Source organism: Equus caballus, chromosome 10 (genome assembly GCF_041296265.1).
Source record: "Equus caballus isolate H_3958 breed thoroughbred chromosome 10, TB-T2T, whole genome shotgun sequence".
Taxonomy (NCBI): Eukaryota; Metazoa; Chordata; class Mammalia; order Perissodactyla; family Equidae; genus Equus; species Equus caballus.
The window spans coordinates 58,117,878-58,138,985 of NC_091693.1; the positions used below are offsets into that span (position 1 = coordinate 58,117,878).

General features: G+C 47.8%; 1 protein-coding gene across 1 annotated transcript; it reads left to right on the top strand.

The window, feature by feature from the left end:
- Nucleotides 1-10,414: 10,414 nt before the first annotated feature.
- On the top strand, nt 10,415-18,668 carry PRDM13 (PR/SET domain 13). The gene is made up of 4 exons (XM_023650853.2): nt 10,415-10,606; nt 12,031-12,185; nt 12,484-12,604; nt 16,105-18,668. The coding sequence occupies exons 1-4, from the start codon at nt 10,432-10,434 to the stop codon at nt 17,847-17,849; spliced, it is 2,196 nt and encodes a 731-aa protein (XP_023506621.2). The 5' UTR covers nt 10,415-10,431; the 3' UTR covers nt 17,850-18,668.
- The last annotated feature ends 2,440 nt before the right edge of the window (nt 18,669-21,108 follow it).

The window sequence follows — 21,108 nt, forward strand, 5'->3', positions numbered from 1 at the left end:
TGTAGTGAAGTTGTGTCATGCTTTTTTTCTTTTTGCCACCAGAATTGATGAAGACTCTTAGATTCTTCAGATGGCTCCATCCTTCCCCTGTTTGTAAGAAAAAAGCTCACTTTCTCAGACTTCTTTTTGCATCTAGGGCATAGGAATGAAGTTTGGGATCTTTAGGATCTAAGTCAGACACTACCACCCAGGACCTTGATTTGAAAGTAAGTAATGTGAAAAAGCCGATGTCTGTGCGCAATCCATTTTTGTGAGAGTAGCAGCAGAGTTATCAAACTTTCTGAGGCACAGTGGCAGCTGTGCTCCGAGTTGGCAGTGCAGTTTGTGGACTGTGGTGTCTCCAGTGCGTCCATCCTGTGGTCTAATTTGGGCAGTTTTCCTGGTGGTGTAGCCTCCGAGTCAGACTTTCTGGCTTAGACCTTAGATTCATACTTAGAATCAGAACCACCTAATATCCTTTTGTGCTTCAACCATGGAGAGGGTTTTTGATGTTTGTACCTGGATTAGTTTGCTAGGGTGGCTGTAACAAAGTACCACAAACTGGGTGGCTTAAACAACAGAAATTGACTGTCCTACATTTCCGGAGGCCAGAAGTCCAAAATCAAAGTGTTGGCAGAGTTGGTTTCCTCTGAACAAACTGGATGTGAGGGAAGGATCTGTTCCAGGCCTCACTCTTTGGCTTGTAGATGGCCTTCTTCATGTTCATATGATGCTCTCCCCACATTCACGTCTGTGTCCGGATTTCCCCTTCTTATCGGGACACCAGTAATATTGGGTTAGGGCCCACTCTAATGACTTCATTTTAACTGGATTACTTCTGTGAGGTCCCTATCTCTAAATAAGGTCACGTTCTGAGTTACTAGGGGTCCGGATTTCCACATATGAATTTGGAGGGACACAACTCAACCCATAACAAGACATAAGAACCCTCACTGATGCAGGTATGTCTTGGGACATTGAGTGAGGGGCACAGTACCCCCAAACTTGGCAGTAATACAGAAGACTCTCGTCCTCTCCACTGCCTTCCCTCCTTCCTGTTGATCTCAAAAACAGAACTGCGAGGCTTCAAAGGTCAAGGATGAATGTAAATAACTTCACTGATTCTTCTTTAAAGGAAGGTATTAGTGAAAATTAAATTAATTTACGCCATTTAGTGTTGACTTAAGCACAGACATTTGGTGGTTTCTGTTCCAACTGAGAAGAGGAGGAAGTTCCATTCAACGCCATGGGATTAGCATTTCTGATTGTGACAGCTTTGGACCTGTGTCTGTGGGTTCCTGAGGCCTGGTGGGGCACCACTGTAGCTGTGAGGATTCCAGATGGCCATTTAGATCACAGAGCCTGCAGCTCAGCACATTTTCTCTGGCTCATCCCTGGTGTAGCTTCTTAAAAGATCACAGAAACAAAGAACCTATTTTTTTTTAACGGATTTCAATGGAATATTGGCAATGTATACACATCCTCTGCCTGCCTCAGATCTCTCTGCTCTACTGGATTTAAAAAATGTTATTTTTAAATCACATTCTATACTGGAAAATTTCCTTCACAATCAAAAGTAGATGGAATAGTGTAATGAACCCCATGTTTCCATCACTCAAATTCAGCAATTATCAATTTATGGCCAATTTTGTTCCATCTATACCCATTGGTTCTCAACTGGGGGCAATTTTGTTTGCCAGAGACATTTGAAAATGTCTGGTGTCATAATTAGAGGACGGATTCTATTGGCATCTAGTGGGTAGAGACCAGGGATGCTGCTAAATATCCTACATGCATAGGACAGCCCCCACAACAGAGAATTAGCCAGTCCAAAATGTCAATAGCCCTGAGGTTGAAGAATTCTGATCTATGCCTGTACTCCCTGCCTCCTCACCTTAGGAATATTTGAAGCAAATCCTAGACATCATATTTAATCTGTAAATATTTCAGGGTATATCTCTGAAAAATAAGGATTAAAAAACATTAAACATACTACAATTATTCCACTTAAAATTAATATTAATTCCTAGTATCATTAAACATGTAGTCAGTTCTAGAGTTATCAAGTTGGGATCTGCAATGTTTTTTATGGCTTAGTCTTGAAAATCACACACTGTCACTTCTGCCTTATTCTGTTCCTTACTAACAAGTCACTAAATCTGACTAACATTCAAGGCTCTACCTTTGGAGGGGAGGATCGTCTAAGAATTTGTGGACATATTTTAAAACCACCACATCCTTTAAGTCTCTTTAAATCTTTTGATTTTCCCTTCCTTTCCTTTTTCCTCTTGCAATCTATTCATTGAAAATTAAAAATGGTCATTTGTCCAGTAGAGGGTTCCACAGTCTGTTTTTCTGAGTGTTGCCCATGGATCTGTTTATCAAGTTCGTCTGTGCTATTTCCTACTTTCAGGGCAATCAGATTCAGGTTTAATTTTGTTTGCTTGCTTGCTTGTTTTGACAAGACTATTTCCCAGACACTGTTGCATTCTTCCATTCAGAGGCACATAATATGTAGTTAGCTTGTTCTTTGTGATGCGATCATTGCCTGCATCCATGATGTCACTAAGGGTTGCAAAACAATAATATTTGAATTCTCGAACTCCTTCTTCAGTTTTTGGGAATATGTCTCTAAAGTGAGGCTTCCCCTCATCAATTATTTGTTGCTCTGAGGTATTCATGACTGTGTCTTATGTGACTGCTTGACTCAGTGTTCTCTGGTGTCAGAAGTCCTGCTCCATTTAATTTATCCTGTAAAATTTCCACCCTAACAGTATAGTACCTTATCATAGGGCTCAGTGAATAAGCATAAGTGTCATTATAAACATGCTAATAACTAACATTTCTGAGCACATCCTATGTCCCAAGTGCTATGCCAAGCACTTTCCATCGACATCTCATAATCTCAACAACTCTATGAAATGTCTTATTACTCATATTTTACAGATAAAGAAACTGAAGAGTAGAAGGATTACCCTTGTCCAAGCTCACATGGCTATAAGTGTCCAAGGCAGGATTTTAGTCCAGGCAGTCTGACTCTAGAACCCACTCTCTCAAGCACCAGGACATCCCATGACAACTTAATGATCCTCATAGAGAAGAGGAGGTATGTGGAGTCGTTAAACCTTCTGAAGGCAGTGTAGTCAAGTGAAATAGCCTGGGCTTTTAACTCGGAAGGATGTGGGAAGAATTCTGTATCTATTATTTATTGTGTGACCCTAAGCAAGCTTCTTAACCTCTCTGAACTTTTCTCATTGGAAAAAATAAATAATAAAATCTACCTCATAGTGTTATGATGCTTAAACCAAACAACCTGTTTTGTGCTGGGCATTTAAAAATTATAAAAAATGTATGTATGATAAAAAGAAAAATCACCCAATTAGAAATTGGACAAAGGATTCGAATAAACATTTCTCCAAAGAAGATATACAAATGGCAAAAAACACATGAAAGGATGCTTGAGCACTAGTCACTTAGTCACTAGGGAAATGCAAATCAAAACTACAGTGAGATACCACTTCACTCCTGCTAGGATGGGCATAATTAAAAAAGACAGATAATAAGAAGTGTTGGAGGATATGGAGAAATTAGAAGCCTTATATATTGCTGGTGGGAATGTAAAATGGTGCAGCCACTTTAGAAAACAGTTTGACAGTTATTCAAAAAGTTAAACATAGAGTTATTTAATAACTCAGCTATTCCACTCATAGGTATATATCCAAAAGAAATTAAAACATATAAACACACAAAAACTTGTATGTAAATGTTCATAGTGGCATTATATATAATAGCAAAGAAGCAGAAACAACCCAAAGGCCTATCAACTAATGAATGAATAATGAATACATGAAAAGGTGATATATCTATACAATGGGATATTATCCATCCACGAAAAGGAACGACAAACTGATACACACAACAATATGGATGAACCTTGAAAAATTATGCTAAGTGAAAGAATCCAGTCACAAAAGACTACATGTTGTATAATTCCATTTGTATGAAATGTGCAGAATAAGCAATTCTTTGGAGACAGAAAATACATTGGTGGTTGCCTAGAACTGGGGAATTTGGGAAGAAATGGGGAGTGATAGCTATTGGATCTGGGCTTTCTTTTGGAGAAAGGGGATGAAAATGTTCTAAAATTAGATTGTGGTGATGGTTGCACAGCCCTGTAAATAAACTTTTAAAAACCCAACATTGAATTGTCCACTTTAAATGAGAGAATTGTACCGTGTGTGAATTATATCTCAATAAAGCTGTTTAACAAAGAAAAATTGTGTGCATAAGCATAGAAATTCATCTTTTGTAACCTTACCAATTTTCATGTTGTAATTATGTGATTCCCTACTGTAAAAGGAATGATATATAAAATTCAAATGTGACTTCAGGAAACTAAAATATATCATCGTTTGGCCATGGACATGAATAACACGAGCATGAACAACGCGAATGATGGTATTGCATTTAAATCAGGCAACTACAGATTAGTGGTGACCTTAGGAGGGTATACAGGATCCTGCTAGCGAACTTACCAATTATTATTCAGAGATGCTGGTTATGAACCTGAATTTGGTTTCGCTTGTGCGAAAAGCTGGATATTTTTATTGTTTTTTTCCTATTTCTATCATAGTGACCACATAATGAACTTCCATCATTCACAGTTTGTCCTAGAGGCTATAAAGCTATCTGCTGGGACAGCTTCCTCCCATTATGTATCACTTTCCAAAGAGCTGATAACTGGAAAATAAAGGATAAAGGAAAATTCTATGGCCCCTGAACATAGGTTTACAAGTTCTTTCTTCATGAAGTGGATCAGTCTGGAAAGAAAGGAGATTTTTAGGTCTGTTGAGGAATTGAAAGAGAGACAGAACGTTTGACTCACCACTGGAGCTTGTCCCTTTGTTATATGATCATGTCCTCTGCCCAGAATTCCCTTTGTAGCTGGAGAACCCACCTTCCCACCAGGGCTCAGGCAGCAGCGTGGGGGCCTGGATTCAGTGTGGTCAACAGGTGTCTCTAGAGATATTGGGCTTGGGAGCCTAATTTTAAGTAGAAATTTATTATAAAACCACCAGCTATTATCCCTTCTCTGGATCTGCACGTCACCTTCTTTTCTTCCCTCCCTCTTTTTCCTTTAGCCTTGTGCCTATTTAAAAAAATAAATTTCAAAAATAACTTTTAATTGGAAATACATTTTATGTTACCAAATCCAAAACAAAACCAAAAGGGATCCAATGAGAAGTCTCATTCCTGTTCCCAAGTGTATACATCCAGAGTCTCCTCCCGGCCAGGGAACCAAAGTTTCCAGGTGGATTTAAACAAATTAAGAAACAAAGAAATCCAGATAATTTTCGAAGTGTCTGCTCTCCCCCTCAGTATTCTTTTGTTCAGTGTTCATCTGTCACTTCTGGCTTCTCTGATCCTCAGGGGCTAAAAGAGGCTGTCACTGCTCTCTGCTTAGACAACCGTCCCAGCCTCAGCTCAGGCTGATTTTCAGCTTTTAAAAGGCATTGTCACCTTCAGCTCAGAAACTCAGCGGCCACTTCAAGGTGGAGATTTACAAGAGACTACAGATCTGCATCCACAGTCTGAATGTACACAATGACTTACCATTATGCTTGTTTATTTATTTAACAGAGTGTGTGTATATTTTACCCACACACATATCAGGAAATACTTTCATTGACTGACTTATTTGGATGTGAAGTTCTCTTTCACATACAAAAGAAGACACTTTTGTTTCTTTTGACTTTTTTTTCCTAACAAATATCAAATTGTTCTTATTATTGCCCCAAGAGAGGGTATGTTCTTTGGGGGTGGGGATGAGAGGCAGAGATAAAGAGAAAGAAAGCCTAGCTCTTTAGAGGAAAGGAAAAAAAAAAGAAAAGAAAGGGAAAAAAACACGTCTGGGAATCTCAAGAACATCTTTATTTCGCCTTTTAACTCTCCGCCTTTCTGATTAAAGAGTTCATACCCGCTCCCCCTCCCAGTTCGATTATCCTCCAGCGTCTTTTCTCAGAAGCTGTCACCACCACTTGCTGAACCGCAGCCCCATCGTGAGCCATTAGCCCAGTTCTGTTCCGTTTCGCTTTTCTTTCCTCAGTTTCTCCCCGCAAGCTTTATAAATCTCCCTCGGAGGAGGAGCGTCCAAGCGGGTGGAAGTCTGAACACAATGCAACCTGAGAATTTCTGTCACTCTCTGCATATGCTCCTAAGTGCTTTAATCCCAATTAGGGGCGGCTGACACACGGTCCTATTCATTCCCATCAGCTCTTGAATACATTTGCCTAGAAATGAACTTCACAAATAGAAGCGCTCCTAAATGTGCCCAACAGCAAGGAAAATCGAATTGAGCGCGGGCTCATTCGGCAGCGGCCGGCAGAGGAGCGCTGAATGTGGAGGTGCCCCGAGACATTGCAATTCAGCAACACGCTCGCTGGCTTTTCTTTGCACCATGTCAACCGAAAGAACCAAGAAATAAGTTGGGGAACTCCGGTTAAAAGGCAACTTGAGAGGAACTCTGAATACTTTTATTGAGCCGCTTCCAATGAAGGACTTAAAAAACAACAAAAAAAGGCACCACAAAACCCACCAGCGGCGTCGGGGCTGCGTCCTGGCCGTGCGTTTGGAGCCTCCCGGGCCGCGGCGCACCCACCGGCCTCGCAATTAAGGGGAAAATGGCCCCGTCGCCGGCGTGTCATCTGGTGGCGTTCCCAGAGCCCGTCGTCGCCGCCGCCCTATTCAGACCCAGCCTTAATGTCCCACCCGCGCCTCGGGGGCCGCGCAGCTGGTCCGCGCTGACCCTCCGGCCCGGCTGGCGCGGATACCCTTAGGGGGCGCGGTCCGCGCTACCGCGGACCCGCAACTCCGCCGAGTCTCCGGGTCTCCGCCTGTCCAGCGTCCTTGCCTGCGGTCCTTGACCCAGCGCCACTCCCTCCATCCCGGGGCTGGGGAGTCTGCGCGCCCGCCAGGGTGGGCGGCATTGATGGCAGCCCCAACACTCAGGGGGCGACCACCTCGGCGCCCCTGGGGACCCGGAGCCCAAGGGCTGTGCGCCCCAGGGACCGGCACTCTGGGTGTTCCAAAAGGAGCCGCTAATCTCAGCCCCGAAGTCCAGTGAGGGCTCTTTTCCTCCAGGCGGAGCCCCGCCAGCTCACACGTGCTCGGCGCCGGCAGCACTTCCAGCCGGGCGCGCGGACGCAACAAGGCGCGGGCGGGCGCCGCCCCCAACGCAGCCGCTGCTGAAAGCGGCGCCGCGGTGGGACTAGGTCCCGGCAGCCCGCCCCTCCGGCGGCCTGCGGCTCTCGAGCATCCACGCCTCATTAGGGACAACCTGTTACCGGGGCCGGAGTCGTGCCTGCGCGGTTCCACGGTAGGCAGGAGCAGGGCCGCCCCCAAACCGCCCCCCACCCCGCACCTCGGTGCAGAAGGGATTTCGCTTTAACGGGGCCTCTGGACGCCTATTTTAAGTCCATAAAAAAGTCGAGTGGAATGTTTTGATTGAGTCTCAACATTGTCCTTGAATAAGGCTGAGACCATGTAATTAATGTGTCTTTTTAATAAGGGACAATACGGCCGTTCAAGCTATTTAATTTCATTTAATTTTCCATCCCATTTGCTGCACAGCCCGCTTTTACTTTTAACACCCAGCCTTTCACGGCCCATCTTGCTCCACTGGGCACATTAGATTGGTTTCACCCTTGCTTTTTAGGGAAGGAAAAATAAAAGAAAATGTGTTCCTTTCCTCCTTTGTGGACAATTTATTTCACTTGGGGAACTTCAACTCTGAGCCACAGGACAGAATAAAACTGGGCGAGCTGGTGTGAATGCCTCTGGCGCAGTCCCTTTCTTCTCGCGGGGCTGGGAACCAGCCACAATTGGCTATATTAATAAATAACTTTCCTCACAGTCGGCCTTTACATGGTCCTATTGATAAAATTGTTCGCGTGTCGTTCACGCTTTTTCACTCATTAAGGAGGGCCGGGGAGGAGCCCCGAACCCAGGCCCCGCGCTCGCCCCTTCCCGCTAGCGCTGCTGGTAATTTAAACTGGGTGTCATCCCGGAGTCGCCAGGCCAGAGGTTAGAGGGACATGTTCATGGCTTAAATTTATTGCCCTCGACTCTTCGGAGGGGCTTCCTCTCTTCCCCTCCTCCTCTGGCTTTTGCCATTCATGGGCCTCCCGATCAAAGGCTCCCTCCTCTCCTTCGCCGGCATCCTTAGCAGCTCACAGAGGGGCAACTGGAGGGTTAAGAGGAAAAGTCAGTGGCAGCTCCCTTGGAAAGTGGCACTGGACATGGAGTGGCTGCACGCGTGTGGCTGCCCACAGCCGCAGAGCGGCTCTCTTCTCCGAAACCCGAGTAGCCGCGTCTCCATAGACCTTTGAGTTAGCACCAAGGCACGCCATCCATGTGTCACCGCACCGTCTGACTTGAGATGCTTAGACTTGAGACCCTTGACCTGGCCTGGATTCCCCCACTGCGCAAACCACGAGTTCTGGAGCGATCCAAACGCATTCACTCTCATTGAATGATCTCATTCACAGATCATTGCTATTGACCTTCGCAACAAACCCGAGCGAACCGCGAAGTGGAAGCCAAAGGCCACTTTGCATCATCATTCCCGTTTTACGGATTAGGAGACTGAGGCTCTGAAGTAATTCACTGAGGGTTCTCCTAGCCTTGAGTGACAGAGCACAGACGGAAGGACCCTGGGTCTCCTGACCGTGTCCACTATGGCGAACGCATGTCTCCATCCATCGACGGTTGCCACACGGAGCTTCTTGAGGGCCTCGTGGGACAAACTGCCAAGTTGCAGGTGTCACCACCTTGGGTCCTGACGCCACTGTTAGTCAGAGTCACTCCTGCCAGTGGCCTAAGAACCGCGCCTTCTGCCTGGAGCCAGGTGAATTCCCGGTGGTGGCTCCTGGGAGTCCTCTGCCCACTCGTACAGTGGTCGGGCCTCCAACACCAGGCGAGAAACCGAGTCACTCAGGCCTCTCCCAGAACACTGCATGGGGCTCACGTCCTGGTCCATTGGATTTAGGGAGCGGTGCCAGTGATGAGCGGTGCGTGGCAGGTGCGGGCGGAAATGTCACAAATATCTGATGAACTTGATTACTAGGCTATCTTATGAAACTAGATGTCCCCCTGCAGATCGGAGGGTTCCCTAAAAGAAAACGAAGAGCACTTTGGTTTAACTCCGAAATACCCGTTAGCTGGTTCCTGAACCGGGCTAACGGAAGGGGCTGCCAACGCCCACCTACCCTTCTTTTCCACGATCTTTGACAGATTGCTTTTTGTGCTGTTGTTGTTTGTTTTTAAAGAAAAGTCTGGCTTGCTGGGTTCTGGGAAAGTTAGCTCCAAGGACTTCTTCCCCGTTTTAAACTTAAAAGCAAATCAGGGCTTGAGGCGGTCGGTTGGCCCTGGTTAAAAACCCAGCGGGCAGAACCCCTCTTCAACTCTCGGGTGCAGTCAGGGCGCGGGATGCCCCGCAAAACCGCGACTCTGTAGCCGCTTCCAATTCTCCAGAGAAAGTGCGGGCCTGGGGAGCACCCGAGAGCAGAGATGCACAGCTGACGTGTCTCCCAAAACTGGTCCAGACGCTTCATATTTTGGGGTGAAACTGGGCAGACGGAACGATAAAGCGGTTCTAAATAGACGACTGGCCTGAACCCAAACCCCTGAAATGGTAATATGGTCGTTATTTAAAAAGTGTAGGTATTTTCTGGTGTTTTCCCATCAAGTACCTGCCTAATTTCTGTATGGCACACGCCAGAAATCAATAGAAGTTAACAAGTCCTCAAACAGTCCCCATCTCTTTGTTTAATCTCCTTTACAATAAAGCCAAGGGGAGAGAATTAAAAATCTTTGAAGTAGACCAAGGCTCAAAGGAATCAGCCAAGTAGACTTAAAGTAGTCACTTATTTCCCAAAACTGGTTTGTCGGCGAACAATAAAAGGAAGTAAAATTTATGGAGAAATTATACAGTGGATTTGTCACTTAAAATATCGTAACTGTCTCGAGGACAATACCCCATGCTGAGGATTAATGGTCCCTCCGGACCTTTGATTCACCAGCGCCTTTTCTTCGCCCTTGACAAATTGGATTTTTAGGAATGGGAAGGTCGCCTGGACCATTGTGCGCCAGCCATTCAGAGGCCTCGATTATGCAGGGGGCTGAGGGAACCACTCCATGTGACCCTCTCGGGTGGGACTTTGCAGCTGCTCCGCAGCGCAACTCTCTCACCAAACTCCGCGCCCTTGCGCTCGCGGTGCCAAAAGGCGCCCGCCCCGATTGAAAAGGCGCAGTGCATGCCCGGCCGCGTCACTCCGCGGGCGGAGGGCGCACGTCGGGGCGCGGCTCTCTGTCTCGCGCGCTGCTGGGGCTCTGTCACTCGCGCCCTGCCGAGGACCTGCGCGCCCTAGCGCCTGCCTGGCGGCGGCGGCAGCGATGCACGGAGCCACTCGCGCTCCGGCCACCAGCGTGAGTGCCGATTGCTGCATCCCGGCCGGCCTGCGCCTCGGGCCGGTGCCCGGAACCTTCAAGCTGGGCAAGTACCTGTCAGACCGCAGGGAACCCGGGCCCAAGAAAAAGGTATTACCCATTCCGACCTCCGCCCCCTGCCGTTCGCTTCCCTTTGCCGCGGCCCAAGAAAGGGGTCGATAGAGCAAGCGGAGGAAAGGGGTGATTCCAACTGCCAGGTGGAAGCGGATGCTGATTCCTCCCCGCCAGTCACGTTAACTGAGAGCTGGATGTGCGCCGGGTTGTGGGAGAGGACCTGACAGAGGGGACAGCCCCGGGATGGGATGCACGGGCTCTTTGCGTGTCGGGACCACTCGGACCCCGAGGTTTTCTGGAGCTCTGGGGTCTCCTTCGCAGAGGCGCCCCCTCCCTCGCCTCTCTCGGCTGACGCGCCTTCTCTAGGTTATACAACGCGCAGCGCGTTGAGGACTTTTCTTCCCTTCTTCCCTTCGATATGCTAATCTGGTCTTACATTTACCTTCAAATAATTTAATCTCATTTCCTCTGAAAAGATAATTTGGGAACGTCAGTTCCTAGAACCTCCCTAGATTTTCCTTTCCGCGGATGTCTGAGTGCTGGTTGTGGGTAAGAGGATGGAGGCTGAGCCAGGTGGTGGCTCTGACGCGGGCTCCGAGGGCGAGGAGCGCCCACTCGCGTGGCCACCGGGTGCGGGCGCCTGCAGCCCGGCTCTGGGTGTCCAGGGTCGCAACTGGGAGGTGTCAGAGCCAACCGGCCAGCTCTGACTCTCCAAACTGCGTCGCCACCCCTGACCAGAGAGGGGTTTTAAAAGCCGCCACCCGCCCGGAGGCGTCGCAGCGGGCAAAGGTCGCAAACAGCGACCAGGAAATGCAGGCGGGAGTCCGGTGGGGGCTAGGGGAGAGGACTTTAGCTTTGGCGTGCTGGCTGCTTAGAGCTTTCTAGTAAGCAATGGCTCCGGTGCCCTGCCGGCGGGACCAGCATCTGGCTCCCCGCGCAATCTGCCTCTTTCCCCTGGTCTAAAGCCGGGTTTGCCGCGCACCATGCCTTCCTCTGTAAACGCGCTTTAATTGCTTTTAAATGGCCGGTCAGCTTGCGGCCGCTTTGTTCAGATACTTTAGCTGCTTGGCTCGTTGGCACCTCCGGGCCTCAGTGAGGTGCAGCGAGAATAGGGAGGCTCGAGAGGGGGTGGGGGACACTGGGTTCTGGGACTGACTTCGAAACGTCTCTACCCTGGTGTTAGGGCTGCTTGCAGAAGCGCAAGAGGCAGCACTGGGGTGGGGGTCGGGGACGTCTTGGTACAAGATGCACCCGGGCGCTCAGGGAGGATGCTCTCTCCCCTCGTGTTGACAAGGTGGAGAAGAGGGGGGACTGTTACACTAGCCAGCCTCCCCTCTTCCTCCCTCCCACAAGCAAGGGTCCTAAGGAATTGCCCTCTTCCCAACAGCCCCCAGCGGTCTGGCCAAAGCGAACACAACCATTTTCCTGAGTCGGGTGGGTGGAGGATACACTTTCCTTCTGGGCCGTGGGCCTGGCCGTGGCGCGGGGGAGAACGACCACTGCTTGTGTTGCAGGTGCGCATGGTGAGAGGGGAGCTGGTGGACGAGTCGGGGGGCTCCCCTCTGGAGTGGATAGGGTTAATCCGGGCAGCCAGGAACCCCCAGGAACAGACTCTCGAAGCTATTGCAGACTTACCCGGAGGACAGGTACTGTGGGCTTCCCCCCCACTGCCCATTCTATCTACCTAACCGTCACTGAGGTGGCCAGCAATATTGAGAGCAAAGCGCTGTAGCTAGAGGTCTCATTTAAACGTCCCAACAACCTATAAGGTAGATACTATTATTTTCCCCGTTTGAAGAATGAGGGAAGTGAAGTTCAGAGAGGTCCAGTAGCTTTTCTAGGGTCACACAGCTTCAGAGCGGGGATTAGAACCTTTCCTCTCAGTTGTTTTTTGACCAATTACCCAGGAAATGACAGGAGGCTGTCCTGTTCCTTGCGTCCCAGATCTTCTACCGAGCCCTGCGAGACGTCCAGCCAGGGGAGGAGCTGACCGTGTGGTATTCCAACTCCTTGGCTCAGTGGTTCGACATCCCCACGATTGCAACTCCGACACACGATGAGAAAGGTATCACCTCGGACAGGGTGTCTGGGCTAGCGAGGGTGGGCAAGAGTCCAGCCGGCCTCCGGTCTTTGGGGGCATCCTCAGACCTGAAGGGCCTGTCTCTCGTGCTTGTAAAACTGAATTCACACTCCCCGTCTGTGCAGGTAGAGGGGCGATGTCACCACTACCTCCTTAAAATCCACAGTCAACGATAACGACAGCAACAATAATAATCTGGCTCACCATGGCAGGGATAAAAATACTCTTTATGAACTTCATGGGGGTCATCCTTTCCTACTGCATACTCAAAGAGACAGTTATTTACTCAATTAAGAATCAATAAAGAAGCCTTAACATATTATTAGAGTAATCACGTCATGAGCTCCAGATAGCGTACCTCAAGCCTGGAATGCTTGTAGAAGGTGGAGGGCATCTCTTTTCCACTGGTTTGAAGGAGAGTAATGTATTTCCACAGCATTTTAGAAGCATTACGGTACTTACAGCTGGTCAGTTGGCAGGTACTGAGGCCCTTCCATTTAAATAGTATTTATTCACTTCCCCCTCCCTACTTAAATTGAATCTGGGATGTATCCCAGTTTCTTCTCAGATTTATTTGATCCCTTCCAAAGCCAAGAGCGGATTTATGCAAATTAAGGTGCAGTAACTAAAGAGAAAAACATTTTCAAACCCTCCCTAGAACACTGAGGAACACTTCCTGTGGAAAAAAGCCGGGAGGTACTAAAATGGTTACAATCTTGAGGCTCCCTATTAATGCACAAGGCTTCCTTGACTTCCTTTTTTTCTTGCTAATTATTTTAGTTTGTCTGTAATTTCTCCTAAAGACACAGTTATATTTAAAGGCAACGTAATGAATGCTGTGAAATATTTTAACACGCTCTCCTCCTGAATTGCATGCTCAATCTTGTCCCTTTAGAAATAGGGCTAAAGAAATTAATACAAATGTGGGAATCAAGAAACACTTCATGAACAAGACAGAATGAAGTTTATTCAGAACGATGAATCACTTCATTTCCAAGTGTCACTGTCTTCTGTAAATTCTATTGATTTTGTGGGTAGATTTGTATGTACACTATTCATAACAAATCATCCCAAAGTAGTTTCTTCCTTGCATCACATTATATTAAATTCTCCTGTCAACTTCTTCCAGTAAAAGAGAAACATGACAAACGCCCCGTAGTGGAGAAGTCTCAGAGCTGCCACTACAGAAGAGTTCAGAGGGCTACTGGCCTTTGGGGCTGGGCATTTCTGCACAGAAGACACTCTTCCTTAGCTGCTCCCAGATAGTACACAGGCTGTTTGTTTGAGCGGTGGTCCTTGTGTTTTCATTTCAGCCAATAGAGCTCATAAACATCATATGATAACAGATGTCAAAATAGACACCCGTTTTCCTTTTGGAGAATGTATGGACTTTTTTGAACCTTGACTTCCCCAGCTTTGAGCTGCTTGAAATCTTAACAACCTCAGGGTTACATGAAGGAGAGGAGGCAAAGTCACTTATGAAGTGTGTTTGATACTTTTGGCATAGGATGAATTTCAGAGTCTGGAAAACATGTCAGGTGGTTAGGATAAACTGAAAAATGAACGTATTGAAACAGAAAGCATACATCTGCTTAAATCTCAAAAAGAGGAAGAAATAAGTAGGGATGACTGCTATTCTTCCAATATTGACTAACTCCAGTGGGTTTCAATTGCATAGTAAGATTAAGGAAAATACTGACCCTTTGTTTTAGGAACAAAGCTTAGTTGGCTTTACATTGAGCTGAGTCATTCTGGGGCAGCCTCTGAAAACTCTTTAAGAAGAGGTGTTGAGAGGGAGGTTCTGCATTTAAGAGAAGGGAGGTTACTTAAGATATTAAATCAACACACCCATCAAAAGAACCCAGAGGTCTCATCTCTCTCTCTTTTTGTCGAGATTTATTTTACATGGTGTTCAATACAAGGTAATAGAAATACTGAAATGATTTTACCTAAGTCTGCCATAAACAATTAGGATACGGTCTTATAGGCAAATCCTCTTCCCCCCTTTTTTCTGTCTGCTCTCCTTTGGCTTTAGCGGGAATAAACTGCTCCTTACTTGAGCTTCCATCTTAGTTATCTGGGGGAACTACTTGAAAGCCAGAAGTAAAATACATGAAGGGAGGAAGATCTAGAATTTTTTTCCATTGCTGTTTTTGTAGTAATGTTTTAGAAGGGTGAGCTGCTTGTGTACAAGGAAGAAAAGTTCAACTTTTCCATTAAATTTAATGAGACCAACATATACTTTGGATACTTCCTGTGGCTCAACTAACTTCTCACAGACATCCTTCACTTGAGTATTATCAACCACAACATTTAAAAAGAAACCCAACTGCGATATCGCTGTTCTCTGTACAGATGTAACATGAACTTTTTGAGTGAAAATTAACTTTCACTCTGTGATAAGAATCTGTTTCCTACTTGTGTCTCTTGATTGTGTTCACAGACCCTAGCACAATGAAAGACAACTAATGCTAATAATATTAAACACACACAAAAAAGAGTAGACACCGAAAACACACATATAGTTCCTGGTAGAGAATTGTGCACTTATTAAAAGCTGAGTATCTATTTCTATATCACTTATATATATATATTCATGTAATATAAAATAAAACTATATATCTTTTCCAAGGACTTTACTAAGCTTGGATTTGTGTAGCTATCTAGGAGTTAATTAGTCAGCAGGTGGAACAACTGACAGGATAATGCAACATCATCCTTCAGTTTTTAGAATGTCAGGACATAGGACTTTTTCTTTTCTCCCATCAAATTAAATGGGGTTAAAGAGGGAATAAGGATACAAATAATTTTGAAGAACAGCAAATCATAGTCCCTATGTGGTCCTTCGGTTGGTCACGCTCCAGGAAAACCTCAGGCAAAGTGTTTAAGGCTGGGAGGGGGTGGGAAGGGTGGGTAGTGAACATAAAAGACATTGTTCTATGAAAAGGAATGATTACATATGGCCCATACATACAGGATATTGTCTCGCCTGGTAATGAGGCGCTCACGACCATTAGATTGGCCTTTGTTCAGTTTATCCAAACTCCTTGACATACGCCACCTATTCTGCAAACGCCAACAGATGGGCCGGGGCACAGCACAGCCTCAACACTTGATTTAAAGCAACAGCTGCTCTCTACTCTCGTCTCTTCCCCGGCCAGCCTGCCTGAGCGCTGCCCTCCCAACGAAGATTTGCTCGGATGGCCCGGAGGTGGTCTTCGTTGGAAAGGCCCAGGTCATCCTTCTTAGCCTCTGATTAGTCCTAGAGGATGGAGATGGTGACAAAGTTGGCCATTTGGGGCTTACCGGGGTTCTTGCTACAGTGGTGCTACCGAACTCAGTTATTCGCCAGGACCTAAGAATACTCCTGCTTCTCCCAATACCGCGGGTCAAAACCTGGGCTTTCCCTTGGGTGCGCTGGGGCTTGCTTTCTCACTTTCTGGTCCGCCTCTCACGGGGTCGCTTTTCCACTCTCTCTTGCCCAGGGGAGGAACGCTACATTTGCTGGTACTGCTGGAGGACGTTTAGATACCCCAACAGCCTTAAGGCGCACCAACGTTTCCACTGCGTGCTCAGCAGCGGCGGGAGCCGCGCCTACCTGCACCACGAGCACGCGGCTCGCCAAGGCGCTGCCCCGGCCACGGATGGCCTTCGCCTCTCTCCGAAACCCCCGGCGCCTGACTTCGCCGCGGCCGCCTCGGCGGGGAATCTGCGGCCCCACCCGCAGGCCCAGCCGCCCCTCCAGGCCTGCGGAGCCCGGGAGGGCATCAAGCGCGAGGCGTCCTCCGCGCCCTCGGCCACCTCGCCGCCACCGGCCAAGTGGGGGCCATCCAAGAAGGGCAAGGAGCAGCCGGACCGCGCCCTGGACATGAGCGGGGCCGCCCGGGGACCCGGCCACTTCCTCGGCATCGTGGGCGGCTCCCCAGCGGGCGGCGGCGGCCTGGCCTTCTACCCCGGCGTGCGCTCAGCTTTCAAGCCCGCCGGCTTGGCCAGGGCGGCAGCGGCCGCGCACGGCGACCCCTACCGGGAGGAGGGCGGCGGCAAACCGGGGGCCGGCCTGGCCTTAGGCAGGCTGCTGGGCGGGGGCCGGGCGGGCGGACGGCCTGGAAGCCGGGAGAACCCGGCGGCGGGCGGCCCGGGCCACCACCATCACCACCACGCGCATCACCACCATCACCCTAAGTGCCTGCTCTCGGGGGACCCGCCGCCGCCGCCGCCGCCTGGCCTGCCCTGCTCGGGGACCTTGCGCGGCTTCCCTTTGCTTCCTGGCCCCCCGGAAGAGGCGTCCGCCTTCAAGCACGTGGAGCGCGCCCCGCCCGCCGCCACCGCGCTACCGGGAGCGCGTTACGCGCAGCTGTCGCCGGCGGCCGGGCTGCCCCTCGAGCGCTGCGCTCTGCCGGCCCTCGACGCGGGCGGGCTCAAAGCCTACCCGGGGGGCGAGTGCAGCCACCTGCCTGCCGTCATGCCGGCCTTCACCGTCTACAACGGGGAGCTCCTCTACGGCTCCCCGGCCGCCGCTGCATATTACCCGCTCAAACTGCACTTCGGCGGGCTGCTCAAGTATCCGGAGTCCATCTCCTACTTCAGCGGGCCCACGGCGGCAGCAGCGGCGGCGGCCGCTCTAAGTCCCGCCGAGCTGGGCTCCCTGGCCAGCATCGACCGAGAGATCGCCATGCACACGCAGCAGCTGTCCGAGATGGCAGCCGGGAAAGGCCGTGGCCGCCTGGACGCGGGGACGCTGCCACCGGCCATCGTGGCCGCGGGTGGCGCTGGGGGTGGCGGCAGCGGGAGCGGCGGCGCGGGCAAGCCCAAGACGGGCCACCTGTGCCTCTACTGCGGCAAGCTGTATTCTCGCAAGTACGGGCTCAAGATCCACATGCGGACGCACACGGGCTACAAGCCGCTCAAGTGCAAAGTGTGCCTGCGGCCTTTCGGCGACCCCAGCAATCTCAACAAGCACATCCGGCTGCACGCCGAGGGCAACACGCCCTACCGCTGCGAGTTCTGCGGCAAGGTGCTGGTGCGACGCCGGGACCTGGAGCGCCACGTCAAGTCCCGCCACCCTGGCCAGAACCTGCTGGCCAAGGCGGGCGACGGCCCGGGAGCGGGGCCTGACTATCCCCCGGAGCCCGGAGAGCCCAAGAGCGACAACGACAGCGACGTGGACGTCTGCTTCACGGACGACCAGAGCGACCCCGAGGCCGGGGACGGTGGCGAGCACGACTCGTAACGAGTCTTCCCAGGAAAGGGCGTGTGTGGGGGGTGTGGACAGAGAGAAGAAGTGGGGGTTCTGTTATGGGAGAAGAGGATCTCCTGGTGGTGAGAATGACTCTGTTGACAAAACCGTTTTTATTTTGGTTGGGCGCCAGATTTGGAACAGTGAGGGGTTCCCGGTCCGATGCTGAAGCTCAGAGCAAAGGTTTGGAGCTGTCTTAGAGAAATCTGGGCTCCCGAGCAGCCCGAGGCCGGCGGGTCCTGGCGCGCTCCGAGTCTCTGGACTCCGCCGACAGGCTCCCCGCAACCGCCCTGGCGGTCTGCTCTCGAGGTTTAGGATCACGCTAATGTGAACGTCACAGCGCCCTCGAAGGCGCCGATTTTAACTGCCACGTATTTTAAAATTGTTCTTTTCTGTGGAGGAAATTGTGCCTTTTGAAATGATGTTTTGTGTGAGTATTTTACATTAGCATTTCACTGCGTAGGCAGAACAGTAGTCACAATTCGGTAGACGTGACATCCATACACTTGTTTCCATTTCATGTGTTCTGGCGTCAAAGACTACGCCTTGCCTCGTTGAATAGATAGTGGTAGAAGGAGTACAAATTGGTCAAGTTGCAATTATTTATAAGAGAATAATGACAAATGTAAAATATCTAAAGCATGAATCTAAGAGCACGCAATATATAATTTTAAAGAAAATGTCCTATTTGGTAGAATACAAATGTGATGTATGTTGTTTTATAATGAATGATGTACAGTGGATTCAGTATTTTGGTCTTGGTTCCAGTTTGTGCAATCTTTAATAAAAATAAAGATACAAATGAGAGTTTCATCACTTAGCGATTTCAGCAGATCCTTTAAAGAAACAGTTTAATTCCAAAACGATTTTCAAGGAGACTCCATAATAAGATAAGTCACAGGACACTTGAATACTTTGATTATTCATAAAATAAATGTTAAGCAGTGTTGTAATAGGGAAATATACCATTTTCAATATGTGCATTTCACAGGCTCCCAGATAGCAGGCAAAAAGTTTTCTGAAACCATGTTAATCATGCTAAGTGTTTTATGTTTACAGAAAGAAGCTAATAAGCTTCAAGAACACACACACACATATTCCTTGTCAAAAAGAATCATGGGTCTGTAGAATCATTATTTCTTTTTATGTACCATTTTGGCAGAACTTTCCTTGGGAAGAAAAAAAAAAAAGACAGAAACTGGCTCAGTGCCTTTTATGATTCATATACTTTAATATTCATTCAACAAATACTAAAAGAGAATCTATTTTGTTGGAGGTGCTGATCTGTTTGCTCTACGTAGGTTTCTTTTTTCCATGTATTCTTTCCAACAATCTGGTACTGTCGGTATGAGTCTCACTTTACAGAAGAGAAAAATATATTCCTCAAGGTCACTGCGAAGCCCATAATTAGAACGGCAAATTTAGAAGCAGTGACTTTATTTACGGGTATAAAAAAATTAATACTAGCTAATGGAAGGATATAAAGTATATAATTTTGTGGGCTAGAACTGGAAAGCACCCTCTCCCCTTCCTCCCCTTCCTTCCTTCTTTCTGGCTCTCCCGCTCCCAGGTCTGCAGTGCTCTTCCCAGAGGTCGGTGGGAAGATTCTAGCGGGTCACCAAAGGGTCTGGATATTTAACGCAGTTAAAAATGCCCTTTATTTTCTGGATCCTGAGTACTGCAGCAGTCTCCACCCTGCTGTCTCCCAGTTGGGAACACAGCTTTAGTCACCAGGTGGCTGGCAAAGACTTTTTCTGACCCACCACAGCAGGAGGCGTGGGTGGGTGGGGGAGGGCATCTGACTTCTATGGGTGGTGATCAGCAAAAATATTTCTTCTATGAGAAAACTTACACAGAGAAACATAGATTTTTTAGTGTCAGCTCACCAGAAAATATTTTGCTTTGTAAAAGAAAGCCCAAAGAGTAACAACAAAAAAAATGTGTGGGTTAACATGTACGTATCGTTGGCAATGATGTTACCATTTATGGAGTATGTCCTCTGTGCCAAATCCTTAGGCTATTTGCAATTCTTTCTTCTCTGAAGAGGATGATGATGGGCTTGTCCTGCCTGGTCCAGAGATGGCTCAGCTACAGAGGACTGGACATGAACTCAAGCATCTGCCTGTTCAGTCTGAATTCCTGGGCCCAGGGCTTCTCGCTGCCTGCTTAGTATCTGGTGTTGCCCTTTGAAGCAATTATTGCTTGAAACCGACCCCACCCTTATAAAGAAATATTGGAAAACTCTTCTGAAATCAAATCATGTAAGTCCTCGGGGAAAGTGAGAAATGTTACCCAGATTTGAAACACAGGAAAAGTTTTATCAGTTATAAAAGTCATGTTTCCTTCTCCCATTTCCTAGCTCAGTACTAAGTCCTATACCTCGTGTTGTTTTTGTGTGAAAATAAGGAAATAAAAATAATTTGGTCAAAGGAAATACATTTAGAATTGGTAAAGATTTAATAATACGAACAAACAAAAATTCTAGCCTTCTGTTTCCCCCTTTGTAAATTGATGTCTACTATGTTATTAGAATAAATTTCAATGTAAAAAATGAAAATTGAACATAGATTTAAAAGGCTTTTAATTGCAGGTCATTTGTAATTCTCCATACGTTGCCTCAGATAACCTGTATACTTGTGTATGGTTGTGCAGACTATTATTCCTAATTAATACGATTATTTATTTTAATGGCAAAGTCAAATCACTGATATACAATCAGTAACAATAATATTACTTATTTTAAATGGCTCAGTTGAATTAGTGTTTCTCAGATGATTTCTTTCAATCTCTCCCCTCCCGTCCCTCCACCCTCAATCTTCTCAATCTGGTGCCCTTAGTAACTTCAAGCGTTATGCTAAAACCAAGGGAAGTTTCCGAGATTTTAACTGAATATTTAAAAAAATTAGAAAAAGAAGGAGGATTCATGACTTTTAAAAGTGAAAGACTTTAGATTGTTTGGGCCTAGTTAATTTGGACATTAAAGCGTCTTGCTAACCTAAATAAATCAGGCAGACGTGGGTTCTAGGCCTGCCTCCACCGCTTACTAGCTTGACATCTGGGCCAGTCTCTCTTTCCCTCACTTTCCGCGGCTGTAAAACAAGTCGAAATAAACAAGAGGGTAGTTGTGAAGACTGAATGAGTTAACGGAGGTAAAATGCTTAGAATCAAGCCTGACGCATAGTAAACTCTCAAACAATATTAAAATAACTCTAGCACCTCTTCTTGGTTTCATGTCGAGGAAATCAACGAATGA

Coding starts and splice junctions, on each gene's coding strand:
- PRDM13 (XM_023650853.2), top strand. CDS start 10,432: ATGCACGGAGCCACTCGCGCTCCGGCCACCAGCGTGAGTGCCGATTGC. Junction 12,186..12,483: donor CAGACTTACCCGGAGGACAG/GTACTGTGGGCT, acceptor CTTGCGTCCCAG/ATCTTCTACCGAGCCCTGCG. Junction 12,605..16,104: donor TCCGACACACGATGAGAAAG/GTATCACCTCGG, acceptor TCTCTTGCCCAG/GGGAGGAACGCTACATTTGC.